Source organism: Odontesthes bonariensis, chromosome 10 (genome assembly GCF_027942865.1).
Source record: "Odontesthes bonariensis isolate fOdoBon6 chromosome 10, fOdoBon6.hap1, whole genome shotgun sequence".
Classification (NCBI taxonomy): domain Eukaryota; kingdom Metazoa; phylum Chordata; class Actinopteri; order Atheriniformes; family Atherinopsidae; genus Odontesthes; species Odontesthes bonariensis.
Window position 1 is genome coordinate 24,455,625 of NC_134515.1, and position 14,169 is coordinate 24,469,793.

A 14,169-nucleotide genomic window follows, 5' to 3' on the forward strand; every position below is an offset into this window, starting at 1 on the left:
ATTTCAGCTTCCTGGGGCTCTTTTGGAGCTGACAATTGTTACCAGACATGTTTGATTGCGCAGTTCTTTGCAGAAATTTACTTCTCTTTTTAAGTTTTAGTACTAAGGCGGCAATTATCTCATTATGGGAACGGCATAGCATCACATTTTTCTTGGCTTTCGTTGTGTAAGTACTTTACTTTGTTTAATATGTGTTTTACATAACAGAGGGAAAAGCTGGAGTGTGACTTTGGAACAGAACAGCGATATGAGGCCACGTGGCTGGACAACTCGACTGTCAAGTGCAGTGGGGTGACAGTAAGTATAGATGATGACCCACCAGAAATAGCTACTTTGCTCACTATTGTTAGTTTCAACCTTATTTGTAAGTTGTTTTTGATGTAATTACTTCAAACTCTTATTTATGAGTAGACTAAGAACTCATTATTATCTAAAGCAGCAGTAAGTGAAGGCAGAATTATATGTAATTGAGGTGTATTTGCACTGTAAAGATGCCCAGCACAACCTGTTTTACTAAAACCACCTACCTCTCTGTTCATTTAGCTCTTCACTAACCAGAGGAGTCAGATTTACCACCTCAGCCTGAGGAGAGGAGAATACTTTAGCAGTGAGAGGGAGGATATGTTCATTGACAGCCCTCAGCCCATAAGAGGTAAGATGTAAAACCCATGATTAAGGAGACCTGCAAAATAACATGACAAAATACAGCCCTCTGCTCTGCTGTAATCTGTTTTTCCAGCTCTAAAATATAGTTGCAGTGCGATTAAACCGTCACCAAAATAAAGAATCTGACACTTTGCTTCAAGAATGCATCTCACCTGTGCGTAGATGTTTTCTAATGAAATGGTAGATTTGATTAAACCTGTAGAAAAATAGAGTCCCTTACAGGAATAGACAATGTAAAACTGTCTCTCACTTGTAATGATAGCAGTTTATGTATTACAACACATAATTTCCAACAACCAGTAATTTACCATAATGTTATATTCTGGTGATGCCTAATTACACATAATAATTACAGACCATAGGCAGCTGCAATTTAAAGTGTTTTCACTGCCTCTTATAAGCAATGTCCAAATCTATTGTTGCAAATACAATTTGAGCTCCATGACAACAGTGGGATGATGAGAAGTGGCGTGTGTTGTTGAACTTGGCAGCTTCAAGCCAAGTCTTTGCCTGTCCCAGTCCCAGATGTGCTGTTCACAGATCATATGTCTACCATGTGAACAACAGCCCTGAGCCGCTGCCAAACACTGTTTAACAGACAGGATAGTCGCTTCACAACATGCAAAGTCATCAGATTTCAAAATGACACGTACTTTATCACACGTGTACAGATGCACACATGCTAATATGCACACAATCACTTGCACAGATTCACATGCAGTAATGCAAATGGGACTTCTCACTGGGAGGCACTTTGGAACGCAGACATAATCATCTGTTTTCCCCAGCTTTGTTCTCATCCACACCAACACGTCTCCTTTTTTTCCCCTGGTTTATTTTCATAGCCATGAATATATCATCCTCCAAATGCTTAAGCTGTTTATTTAGAGCATGCAGTCCATATGGTTAATGTAAGTTATGGAGAAAAATACCTGAAGTAGTGTACATTAAGCAGATCAGACATGGTTCAGTAATGGTTTCAGTGGTGGAAGAAATATTTCCATCATTGACTTAAGTAAAAGTACCAACAAATCAATGCAAAAATACAAACATATATTACATGTAAAATGTATAACAAGTAAAGGTCATGTATGAAAAATTACAATGGTCTAGTTATTACCAGCAAGTTGTAATAACATTAACATAAGAGAAGCATTTTAGTAATTCTGATTTATATTATCATACACATTACATCATTAGACTATACACTGCTTTAATTAAGACATTAGAAGACAAAAAAAGATGAAAACCACCGGTGTAAATGTTCAAAATTACACGAATGGCTAGCAGAGCGCTGTTTGCATCAGTGTAATCTTATAGTCAGAGAGGAGGGTCATAAAAATCCAAGAAAGTCATAAACATATATAGTACTTGGTTATTTTTTTTATATACGTCCTTGTTGCTGTTTTTTTGTGCTCTCCCTCTCCTCTCCTCTTTCTTTTCTTTTCTCTTTCTTTTCTCCCTCTTTTCCAAGAAATTGTGAAGTCTGGAATACTTTTAGGAATACTTACAAAACCACAGTTTTGTCGTTGTTGAGACAGATACTGATTTACTAACCCAGTCTCACGGCTTAACATGAACTAGCTACTCAAACATGTCCACAGACAACTTTTTTTTTCAGATGCGGTCTTTTTGTGAAAACATTTTTTTAAATCCACAGAGGCACACATTCTCACCACATTTCATGAAATAATCATAAAACAGTTCACATTCAACAGTCGACAGAGTCCACTTTTGGAGGCTGGGGGTGGTTGACGGATGGAGCAATCCCCATTGCCTTGTTTTATGACTTTTCCTTGAGACCGAGCTGATCATATACCATTGGTTAAATCTTAAGAATTGCTTTTTATAACATTAATTTGCATGGAATCTTCAAACTGTAAGTAATTTAAAGCTGTCAAATATAAGTGGAGTAAAAAGCATAAAACAGAATGAAATGAAGACATTCAAAAAAAGTTTTTCAGCAAATATATTTAGTTACTTTTCACCTATACTGTTTTACAATTGCCTTTGTGTCTCTCCCCTGCCACCATTTCTCTTCTAGTGGAGGTGTACAACTGTAGAGTGGGTAGTTCAGACTGTTCTCAATGTTGGGGCCGCGAGGATCATGGACACCTCTGTGCCTGGTGCGAAAATGGCTGCAAGCCAAGGGATGACTGTCAGCCAATCATGGATCAGTGTCCTGCTCCTGAGATCCACAAGGTAAGAATACAAAGGACTACAAGTACTTACATGCATCTTCTTTCACCCTTACCTCCTTTCTGCAGTGCTGAAGCTCCATTTTCAAATATTAAATCATGAGGTCACTCCTGTGGTGCGGTGCCCCTGTCGCCTGTCTGTCCAGTGTCAGCTGCGGAGAATTGTTTGAATTTGGTCTTATTAAAGCAGTTCACTCAGTAATAACACTAACACTCACTAAGCCACAGCCCTCATGGGACACAGCTGAGTGGATCTGCAATCACTCAGGAGGGCATGGGAACACCTTCTGCCCTGCATAACAACAATATGTGTGTGAAGTCTGCGGATTGGGGTCTGAGAGCTTTAAGCTTAAAGCTCTTTCTGTAGAAAACCACAAAAGCTTAAAAAAAAAAAGCAGCCATGAGGGATTTTATACTTTTAACCACAACAGGAGCAAAACCACACTCTTAAAAGCAGTTAAAGGGCGTTTATCTAACACGGGATCTGATTGCGGTCATGTCATCGTGATTACTGACAGAGCCTTCCCTCAAATAGCTTATGGAGCTCATTTACATGACCATATTCATTTGTTTGTCTAACTGTAATGGGGGTGTGTATGGAGTCATCATCCAAGCCTTTTTCTGCAGCTTGTATCAGCACAGCCATGGTAGGCGGTCATGGGAAGTATGGCTCACATGAGACCCAGTCGGCCTGAACTTCCTGTAGATAAAACATAGTCGGCCCGGGAGAATAAGCAAGCAGAACAAAGCAGACAGAGACAGACAGACTCTCACATACACACACATAAGCCCGTAATCTGTCACACAAACACACCATATTGAAGCATTCATGATTATCCTTCATTCTTTGTAGCTGTCAGCATACTGTGACTAACAGGATGCTCTGTGAGAGTCTAACTCATTTGGACTTCTTACGTGAGTGAAGTTAGCTGGACAGAGATGCCGTACGTGTGGGTAGACCATTGCTGCAGTACTCTCTCTCTCTCTCTCTCTCTCTCTCTCTCTCGCTCTCTCTCTCTCCCTCTCCCTCTCTCTCTCACACACTTCAAACTTGCTCTTGCAGGAGGGCGGGTTGTAGAAAGAGGATACTCGGGCTGTGGTTCAGTGGGGTGTGTGATGCAATGCTTTGGCAGCCGTGTTTTCCCAGAGAATCCGCAGGGGTTAGAGCCCAAGCACTTCAGCTTGCTGAAAGAAAAAAAACTCTCCCTAAACATTCACACACATGCACATACTGTAGCAGCTTTGTTTTATGGTCTTAGTGACGGGGCTCTGCTGAGATAATAAAACACGTTTGTCTTCACTCTTCAGTGTCACATACAGTCTTTATCACAAGATGCTAATGCCTGAATATCAATATTAAAATATGGGATTTCATTATTCACTAAACCTTGCCACCTAATTGTGAAAAATGCTCCCTGCTCAATGCATTAGCAGCATACAAAGGAGACATTTATTATCTCTGCAGGCTCTTTGTTCTCGTGTCATGTGTAGGCTAGTCCACTGCTGTAAAAGAAAACATACTTCGGCATCCAAAACAGGAACTAACAAACACAGTTTATCCACAACATGAAAAGAAATGGAACAGAGGGATCTGGCTGAGACCCGAATGGGTTAGGAGAGAGGCTGGAGAGTGTGTTGGACAGGGTGGAGAAGGGTACAGTGAGGATCTATTTCCTGTTTTTGTCTTTGCGTCCTCCTTGATTAGTGTGATGCAGAGGTGCTGGACAGACAGGAGGCAGATGAAAGCCCTGACTGCTAAACAATCTACTCAGAGCGGAAAAAAACAAATAAAAAGCAGCACATGTTTTTTATCATCAATTTGATATTTTATCTTGGGCGGGTAGATGCATGTGCACTCTTTTGGAGCATGTTTGAGTGAGGAATAATTTGCCCCTCATATGTGTTTAATAGCTCCAGCGTTCCGTCTGGAGGTTTTCGCAGACACACTCACACCCTTCGATCTCCCCGAAGGCCTGGCAGAGTTTGTTCTGTAAATCAAGACCCACAGATTTGTAAGAGGTGTAAATGAACAGCATGCAAGCTGATGTTAAAATCAATGCCCAATGGCACCACAGAGACACACTACAGTAGGTGATATAAGATGCATGGTGTTAATAGATAACAGCTTTCTTGCTTGTCTGATATGCTACATGGATTTACTTTCTGTTTGTATGATTTAGGTGCATAAAAGAATTTGGTTCTGTTTTCGGTAAAGGAAGTGTGGTGGAAGTGGTCACAGGATGGTCACACAAAATTAGCTTCATATAATCATGAAAACATAAAAAATCATTTCCTTACAGAAATACACTGGTTTCCAACTGTTTGTTTTAACACAGTAATAAAACATTCTCTTCTTAACCGCCTTCCCGTTTAGCTTGGAAATATATGGTTTATTTATATGTGCTGCCACTATTTGGGGTTTCAAATTATCTGAGTGTTGAGCCAGACCTTGTCCTCTCACCAAGACCAAATAGAAGTTTTGTTTTCATTCCTCAGCTCAGTTTCTGATAGAGCCGGAGCCGGGCTAATAACACTGAGGGGTCAGTCTGACCTCGACTCAGCCTGGAGGTTATTCGGAGAAGCATGCGTGCTGCTGGGGTAGCTACGCTACAGTGGCAAGATGATGGTAGATTGCTTCCGTCTTGGCTATGGCGATGCTATCTCTTAAAGTTGTTTTCACGGGGACTGAAGGGATGACGATCTTCTCCTTTCTTTCTGCTGCTTCCAAATGGAAAGTTAAGGAAGCAAAGATGAGGGCTGAAATGATGCGTGAGAGTATGCCTCTGAACAACGGCAGAAATAGGACTCAGGAATTTGACAGAGCAGACACAGGAAAACAGATGAAAGGGAAAGGCACTGTGCATTAATTCCCCTGTTGAGGCTTTGCTCCCTCACCACCATCATCAGCATTCACTCTCCTCTCGACACTCGGTTCTCTAAATTGCCTCCCCACTCATCCACCTTTCTGCTGTGCTCTCCACCTAGACTCTCCAGCCCTTACTTTCTCACTCTGTCTGTCTCTTGTGGGATGTGAAGGGGGCTCTTAGGCTGCTCTTGATTTGCATGTGCTGTAGAGGATTAGAGACTGTGGAGTCTCAGACTGGCACAGTTAAGAGTCAGCGCTTTGTGTGTATATACCTAAACCGTGTCTATTCAATTAGATCCTCGTCTCTGTGGGTGCCACACACCAGAATCAGATACGCCATGTCTATTCTCTTTATTCTATGCCATGTTAATTATCACCCATCATTAGCTGAGTGTTGTCAGGAGGTAATCTACTTATGAGCTCTAATTTATTGTGAACATTACAGCTTTTTCACAGGCTTTTATTTCCCTGTGTTCATTGTTTTACTCTCTTTGTCAGATCTCCCCCCTGAGGGGTCCTGTTGAAGGTGGCACACTGCTGACAGTACAAGGCAGAAACCTGGGCTGGAGGGCTGAAGCAGTAAGGGTCCTTATAGGCACTGTGCCGTGTGATCTACTACCCAAGCTCTATACTGTCTCCGTAGAGTAAGTATTGCAACATGTAGCTCTGAATGATTCACAAATTTAGTAGTCAGCTGTTCTTTGTGTATTTGCTCAACCGTAAGCAGCGTTTGCAGATTTGTTTCTTCTTGCATTTAATGAATTTTATTATCTATGCGGTCAAAATGGCAAGATGGCAGAACTGAGTCCTTGTCCTATACATCAATGGGATTTTTTACAAGTCCCTGTTAAAATATGCAGTAATGTTGCAGCCAGGACTTGTGATGATAAGTGACAATTACATGTTGTCATGGTAACCCGACATGCATTCTGGCAGGTGTGTGTTCACGTGGCTGGCAAGCAGAAATAGTCTTACCCACAAAGGCAAAAGTAAAGGAGATTTCTCAAAGTTACTGAAAGAAACCCTGAGTAGTGCATCTCTGACAGTAACATTGTGTGTGCTGCTGAAACACCCGTAAATCAGACAGTACAGTCAGAAGGGCCTGATTTTAATGAAAGCAACATGCCAACTCTACCACACTGGAATGCTTTATCAGCAGGGAAGAGGTCAAAATCAAAAATGATCTTTAAAACATTCTGAGACGACAAATTTCTGATTTAGTGTTAAAGTATATTTAACAGGGCAAGGGCAACAAATCTCTCATGTCATATTCCGAATTTTTACTGTAAAACATTCAAGCTAAACAGGCTTTTGTTGCTTTCAAGGAGGCTGTGGAAAAATGTGGAAGCGTATGAAGATAATGCAATTTAATAAATGAGAAATAATACTGAAGTTCAAGATTTTGAGTCTAGCTATCAGATAATCCTTAATATAAATGACACCATCGCGCATGAAGCAAAGTGTAAATAGCAACCTGTTTCTGGCATCTAAGTATGTGGCAACCAAAGACAATATATAGATATGGACATAGCCATAGCGCATTTGTAAGTTGACCACCACCACTACTTAAATGTAAAAATCGAGAAGTAGAGATCTTATTAAGAACCTCTGGACACTTCTTACACTCATACAGCAACAATTTAACAATCACAAGTTAGCCCTAAAGCATACCCTGTTTTTTTGTCTTGTTTACATTAAATTGGAAGTTATCTTGCAATAGGAACATTAAATGAATGCTTTAATGACAAAACAGTATAGAGACCTGAACAACAAGAGAGATTGAGGGCTTTCGCACTGCCAAACACTGCTACATGCAGTGGACTGTGAGAACCTGGATTTAGCAGTTAAAAAGTTTAGCAGGGATGCTTCTCTACCCTAATTGCTAATTCCTAAGGTCCTAAAGTCTGTAGGAGGATTGTATGTTATCAGTGCAGATGGGGATGCTAATACTGGCTAAGGAACTAACTAGTCTAATGTGTGATAGGTGTGTGGTCAGCTGTATGTATTTGCAGCAAACTACACAACGTTTGTGGTCAAAAAGGGAATTTACAGAAAGTGCACACAATACTCTAAATGTAAGTGTATTTGAGCTATGACACATTAAGACCATAGCTGGTCGTAATTATATGTTTGTAGACTCCATTTCCTAGCTCACGTCAGTTGATATCCACACATTTGGCATTTTATGGACTAGCAAATTTCTCCCTAGTATTTTACATATAAATCAGTCCATAGACTGTTGTTGCTATCAAAAAAGTCTGGGTCTTCTTATATTCATAAAATGTTACATAACAACCAATTTATACAGTCACAAAAGGAATGCATTTACGGCACTGAAATTGCCTCAAATTTTTTACAATTAGTGCCTTTAAAAGTTTCTTATCCAAGAACAAAGCATACTATATTACTCTGTATTATAAATCAATAGATAGGAAAAACTGTTAGCATTATTGGTGAAATAAACGAGTATATGTCAGTGATAGTTTTCAGTTTGTAAGACAAGTTTTTAAGTTTTAAAGAAACCCCCTAGTTGGGTCAGGTGTTGAACGTCCTCTCACGGTAATATTTGCCTTATAGGGGTTTAGAATTTCAACCATACATGTGTAGTTTAGTTTTCATGTATTCATGAGGGTAATTTTTACAAATATTATTATGCAGAACACTTCTCATTTCAAAATGACTCCGTCACTATCGTCCCGTAGCTCAGGGTCCATCTCACTGGAGACAGGAGGACCCCACTTTGACTCAGGCATCACAGAACTCAATGGAAGTCAGTAACTCTACGGTTACATCCAAACTTCCATTCACTATCTGTAATGTTCCTTGAAAGGAACTGTTTACCTGGTCTTGCTCCACTAAAGCCAAACATTGTTTTAAAACCAGTTCCAGGGTGACCTGTGGATCTCAGCTGTTACTCCAACAGCCAGACACACTCCCTCAAACCAAACACGTCGAAAGCAGTGAATCGTGTTTCACTCTAAGGGTGATTTCATTTCATGTCCTCATATCTCATTGGTTCCTGAGGCTGGCGGCTATGACAGCGAAGCACATCCTCACTGCTGGGGGTTTGCTCTGACAAATCAAAACACGACAGTGCATCCAACACTGTCAGCACATTTGACTTGGACACATATGTAAGACCACACCTACATGATTACTTGTCAGGAACGCCAATAACTGACTAGATTTGCTCTTATCTATCTCATCGTCCAAGCTTATAACCTTTGTATTCAACCTTATCATGTCATCTTTCCCTAATTCAAACCTAATTTAGAAATGGAAAATCTAACTCCATTCGAACCACACCCGAGCCTTTTGAAGATGCAAAGACTGGAGTTTTAACTGTTTTACAAAATAATCCTAACCTGTCCATCAGATTTTCAGTGTAAACATGCTGTCACAAAAATGCAGAACACACACCCTACTCAGCATACACACACCTGTGCATGTGACCTCATTTACAGGACTGTTAAGACAGGGGCCTGCTCTTGTGCTGAAAGGTGAAAGTTTCCTTCTGTGTGCCAAAAGAAAAATGAGCGGAACTGAAGAGATTACACTTCTCTCAGTCGACTCTGATGTGTTAATTAATGGCAGAGTCAGTCTGAGCGCACCTCATTTATGGGAGTGCTTCTCCGGATCTTTGGCTGGCTCAAATATTTCATGCTGCCCTCCCTATCATTTTCATACGAAGCATTCATAAGTGGCCCTCACCATTTCCATTTATTAGACAACACTTGCATCCAGACACATACAGACTTGATTGTTGATGATCCTCATCAGATTCTCTAGGGAAATGACAAGAAGCACTTCTGCAGTTGCCCAAATGTTGCCCTCTGAAACCCATAACATCTCTGCAGTGCGGCAGCACTGGAATGTGGAGCAGAGGTCACTCCAGGCTCTGTTTGCTCCTCCTGGGAGTCAGCTTGTCTTTTGACTGGGATCACGCTGTATCAACATCACAACTCCATTCACGCACACATACCCACACCAAGATATATGTGGTTTTGCAAGGTTTTCTTTCATTTAATCTGATTGCAGGAGGTTGGGAAAAGTATTAGAGGATTACAACATGGAATATACATGAAGGGGCCTGTGCAGTAATTTTAATAGCTGTGTTTCAGTCATTCAGAGTCAAACCCAGGACTGTTGCTACCTCGAATAACATTACAGTGCCAAGTTAAGAGTCCATTAACAGGAAAGAATCAAATTAATAGAATCTTAAAAAGTCATTTGAGTCCTCTTAATTACTTTTTATCTCATTTTTGTCATCAGGAGTCATTAATATGTAGTTTAGGAAAAGTTGCATTGATTGATCAATTGAGAGGAATTAATTTAGCAATTACTTTGATGATTAATTAGGACGTTTTGCGGTGGTTTCTCTGTACATTTTGGGAATGGATTAATGGCCAGACCAATGAAGATGTCATTTTGGACATGTGATGTACACCTGTCACAGAAGACTGCCGTGCCGCAGGGCAGCTGTAGCTATGTCATTTATTATTTTACCATTTATGAATTCTTTATGAGCAAATTATATCTGAAACAATTCCAGTCTATATGACGGAGTCATTGTTTTCCACCATTTTTAATACTTTAGTATGATTATGAAATGGGTTCTACATTTAATTATCTGTTGTTCAAAAGGATTTTAGATTAGTCTTGACTTTCACTTGGTGAACCCAGGTATGTGTTAAAATACCAATGCCCCCACTATAGCTTTTATCTGCTCATGAGCCTTTGTTAGTATACGTCAGAATAAATTACTAATTAATGTTAATCTTTCATACACAGAATAATCTTTGTCATTATGTTTCAATAGCAGACATCACATAATATGATGTACTGTTTTGATAACACTTTGAGCCTCAAGCACTCTAGCATGCTCAGGCTGATTCAGCCTCCACTGTCCCTTATTTCTTTCAGGCTTGAATCTTTGAATCTTTGAATGTTGTCATGTTTGATTCTGTTTGTCTAAAGTCTACTTTATATTAAGGATGTGAAATGATGCATTTTTCTCAAAGAGTGCTCTTATGCCAGGTAATTTACTGGAGTTTGATTCAAGGGCCAGTGACATTCTTTTCCTGATGTTCCTGCCATTATTGAGCAGTAATGTAGATCCAGTTATCAACATATGGTTGTTACTGCAGGTCATTTGGGTATTTTTTCCCCCCCACAGCTACTCAGGCAAATGAACGAAATCCGTGCTTTAATTGGACTCATTAAACGCTACTGTGCTTCAGGCATACATTCAGTTAACACAGACACATTTTAGTTTGAGTTGGGTATGGCCTAATACTTAAAAACACTCAAATAAAGATTTCTATCTATTCTCAGCAATGACAACTTGACCTCAGCCAAGCCCAGATTTGCTCAGCCCAGCCTCATCTTGCCGTACATCCTGCCAGGTCCTCCTACATGAAACACAGCTCCTCCACTTATGTAAATTCCCCACGATTCCTCTGTCAATCATACGATTGCTAGCTGAGAATTTCTAACCACTGTAGCAGCAGGTACCTGACTAAATAAATCGACAGGCTGTCAAGCTGGAGGGGGGGCATGTGAGGCGATAAAGGTTGTATCCCACCCCAGTTCATTTATCCCACTGGAGTCCCAGAGCAGTAGGTCCCCGAGCCTCTGCACACCACCGTGTCAATAATATGAGAAGTCCCTGTAGAGTGTGCGCCGGTGGTACAGGGTTTAATCACAGCCATGAGGCGAGAGAGCAAGCCTCAGAAGCCCCTTAATCTCCTCTGTGGTTAGACACATCTGGTCAGAGGAGCTTTGAACTTTACATCTGCTAATATCTGATATCTCAAGGCTTTATTTGATTCCATATGTAAATGCAATAGGGAGTGATGAATTAGTTCATAAGTACCATTCTCCAAGATTAATTATGTATCTTTGTTTAGCTGTCATGATCAGATTACCCTCACTTGCAATTTGAGTTGAGTAAAATCTTTTTTCATATTGGTTTATTAAAACAAGATGAAGCGCTGTATGTTTTTGTGGGTGTTATTGTTATCTGTATTGGGTTTTTTATTAACTGGTCTCTCGTGGTGTTTTGTCTCCAGGCTGGTGTGTCGCACTGGGAGGTCAGAATATGACAGTACGGATAATGTCAACGTGAATGTGAATCATAGTGGGACGGGCTCATCAAAGGAGAGCTTTTCATACTTGGTGAGTATTCTCAAGCCTCCCAACTTGCTGCTAATTTTTGCTTTCTATTCTATCTGTCCCTTCCTCCACATTGTTCTTCTATGCTCTTTTTCCCTTGTTTCCCACTGGGAAAGCCTTCCCAAGTGTGTCAGCTGAGTATTAACAGATGCGTTTTATGATTCAGAGGAATGCTAGTGTGTGGGAATCTTCAAATGTCCATCTGAGCTGCAGCTAAGCACTATTGTCATTTGTCTCTCTCAGCCAGCAAAAACAAATATGGTGAATGTTGGAATGTTCCTTTGCTCTGAATTTATCACTGGTGAAGGGGAGCTAGCATTGTGTTAATTAACCTCTACCCACACAGTCTCTCATTGGAATTGGAATATTCAAGCCATGGAAAAACCCATGTAAGTCCTTTGTTTCTCTTTGTTCATAAACAAAGTGTTTCATAAATCAGTGCTGGAGCAGTTTATCATTTCAGCAGCTTCTGAGAGCAGCTCTGCCCATGAGTCATCATGCAGGGAAATAACCCAGATCTGGAAAGCCTTCTTAGTACATAAAGATGAATAAAATCTAAAACAACAAACCCTTTGAGTTGAGCTGTTGTGGTAACTCCTCTTGGGCTTCCTTGTGTATCTCTAAGATGCTCAATTTGGGTTGAGGGAAAGACGTGAGAGAGAGGAAAAACAGTTTTGGAGACAGGATGTGTGTCTCTACTGCATCTCCTTCCTCAAAATCTTTTGACGGAAACATCTGCCTCCTCACGCCCACTCTTACACACCAACACACAATAGGTCTGCCCCATCCCAGTGCAGTGAGGAAGTGAATCCTGTCAGTGAGGATAAGAGGCTTCCCCTGAGGTGAGGTTCATGGCGGGGATAGAAAGTTTAGAAAGAGCAGGAATGCTGATGCTGGTAACTGCAGAGCTGAACGGGGATATTCATATTCGCCCAAGGACCCTTTGTGTGTGTTTATATACGTGTATGTGTATGGTTATCTAAGTTTGTCTCATAGCACATGCAGGTTTTCATATGTATGCATGAGCATATTTGTGTCTTAGTCACAAAACAGCATAGCTGTCCTGCTAGCTTGAGCCCAGAGGCCTGTTGGCTTCCTCACAACTTTAGCATACTGTAGCGTGGGCTGTCTTCGCAGTTTTTCTTCACTAATTTACTGTTATAGTCAGCAGCTGCCTCAGCCAATCTGTAAAAACTGGACGTTTGAACCTTAGAGGACGAGGAGAGATTGTACTTGGATTCAAGAAAAGTATCACAGAGCAGAAACACAGTTTCGGTAACCTTGTTATTTCCACGGACAGATGCTGTCAGATGTCTTGTGACAAAATTTGATGTCTTGTTTGTCATATGCTGTATTTCTCCTCTAAATGTAGATCCCAAAGCTGCTGTCCATGAAGCCAAGGAACGGCTCTCGTGCTGGAGGAACTCGAGTGACCATCAGGGGGCAACATCTGGACATTGGCTCTCAGGTCAGAGTCAAGGTCAACAACACACAGGAATGCAGAATCATGGAGTGAGTACAACTTGGTTTCAGTATTTTTGTAGCTAGAGCTGTTTTTAGGTGACCTGGATTTGCCTCAAATGACAAGTCTCCATGAGCTTAATATGTCCATTAAAATCACCAAGCATTTGAAGTGTTTCATCTGCTTCCCTCATATCAATAGCATTATTTCTAAATCATGGATACCAAATGCATGAAGAGATGATTAATATTCAGGCTGTATTGCTTTGCAAGGCCTGCATAACTTGTTCACACAATTCAATTCAGTACTTGTACTTGTTGCCATAGTGCATACCAAAATAGCTTGATGACTTCTGCGAAAGTCTTCCAAGCTGCTATAAACACAACTTCATTTGTTGGCAGAAATTTTGGGGGGATTGAACATTGTTATACATCACATTTTGTGCAATTACAATGTTTAACTCTCCTTTTTTTTCTCTTCTTTCAGAAAAACAGAACAGATGATTGAATGTATCATGCCTCCAGCCTTGCAGGCAAATACCGAGTCGGTCGCAGTGTGTGTTGAGTTCGAGGACCGTCCTTGTCAGGGTATGGAGCTTAATACCACATACACGTATGAGAGGAACCCTATTATCAGCTTCATCCACCCGAAAAAGAGTTTCCTCAGGTGGGTAGACTTCCACACATCCTAGATAAATCAAAAAAATCATTTCAAGTGGACTTTGCAGTTTCTGTGTCGTTTTCAGTCACACATCAGAACTGAAGTGTTGTTTTTTTTATCCTCTTATGCTCCAAATAACAAAG

General features: G+C 40.6%; 1 protein-coding gene across 1 annotated transcript in view; it reads left to right on the forward strand.

Annotated features, from left to right (window-relative positions):
• Positions 1–14,169, forward strand: part of plxnd1 (plexin D1) — a 65,791-nt gene that overhangs the window by 23,352 nt on the left and 28,270 nt on the right. Inside the window, exons 10-16 of the mRNA XM_075474806.1 lie at positions 208–297; positions 544–652; positions 2,711–2,868; positions 6,229–6,374; positions 11,802–11,907; positions 13,277–13,416; positions 13,853–14,032. Coding sequence (XP_075330921.1) covers positions 208–297; positions 544–652; positions 2,711–2,868; positions 6,229–6,374; positions 11,802–11,907; positions 13,277–13,416; positions 13,853–14,032 — 929 coding nt within the window. The remainder of the gene's footprint in view (positions 1–207; positions 298–543; positions 653–2,710; positions 2,869–6,228; positions 6,375–11,801; positions 11,908–13,276; positions 13,417–13,852; positions 14,033–14,169) is intronic.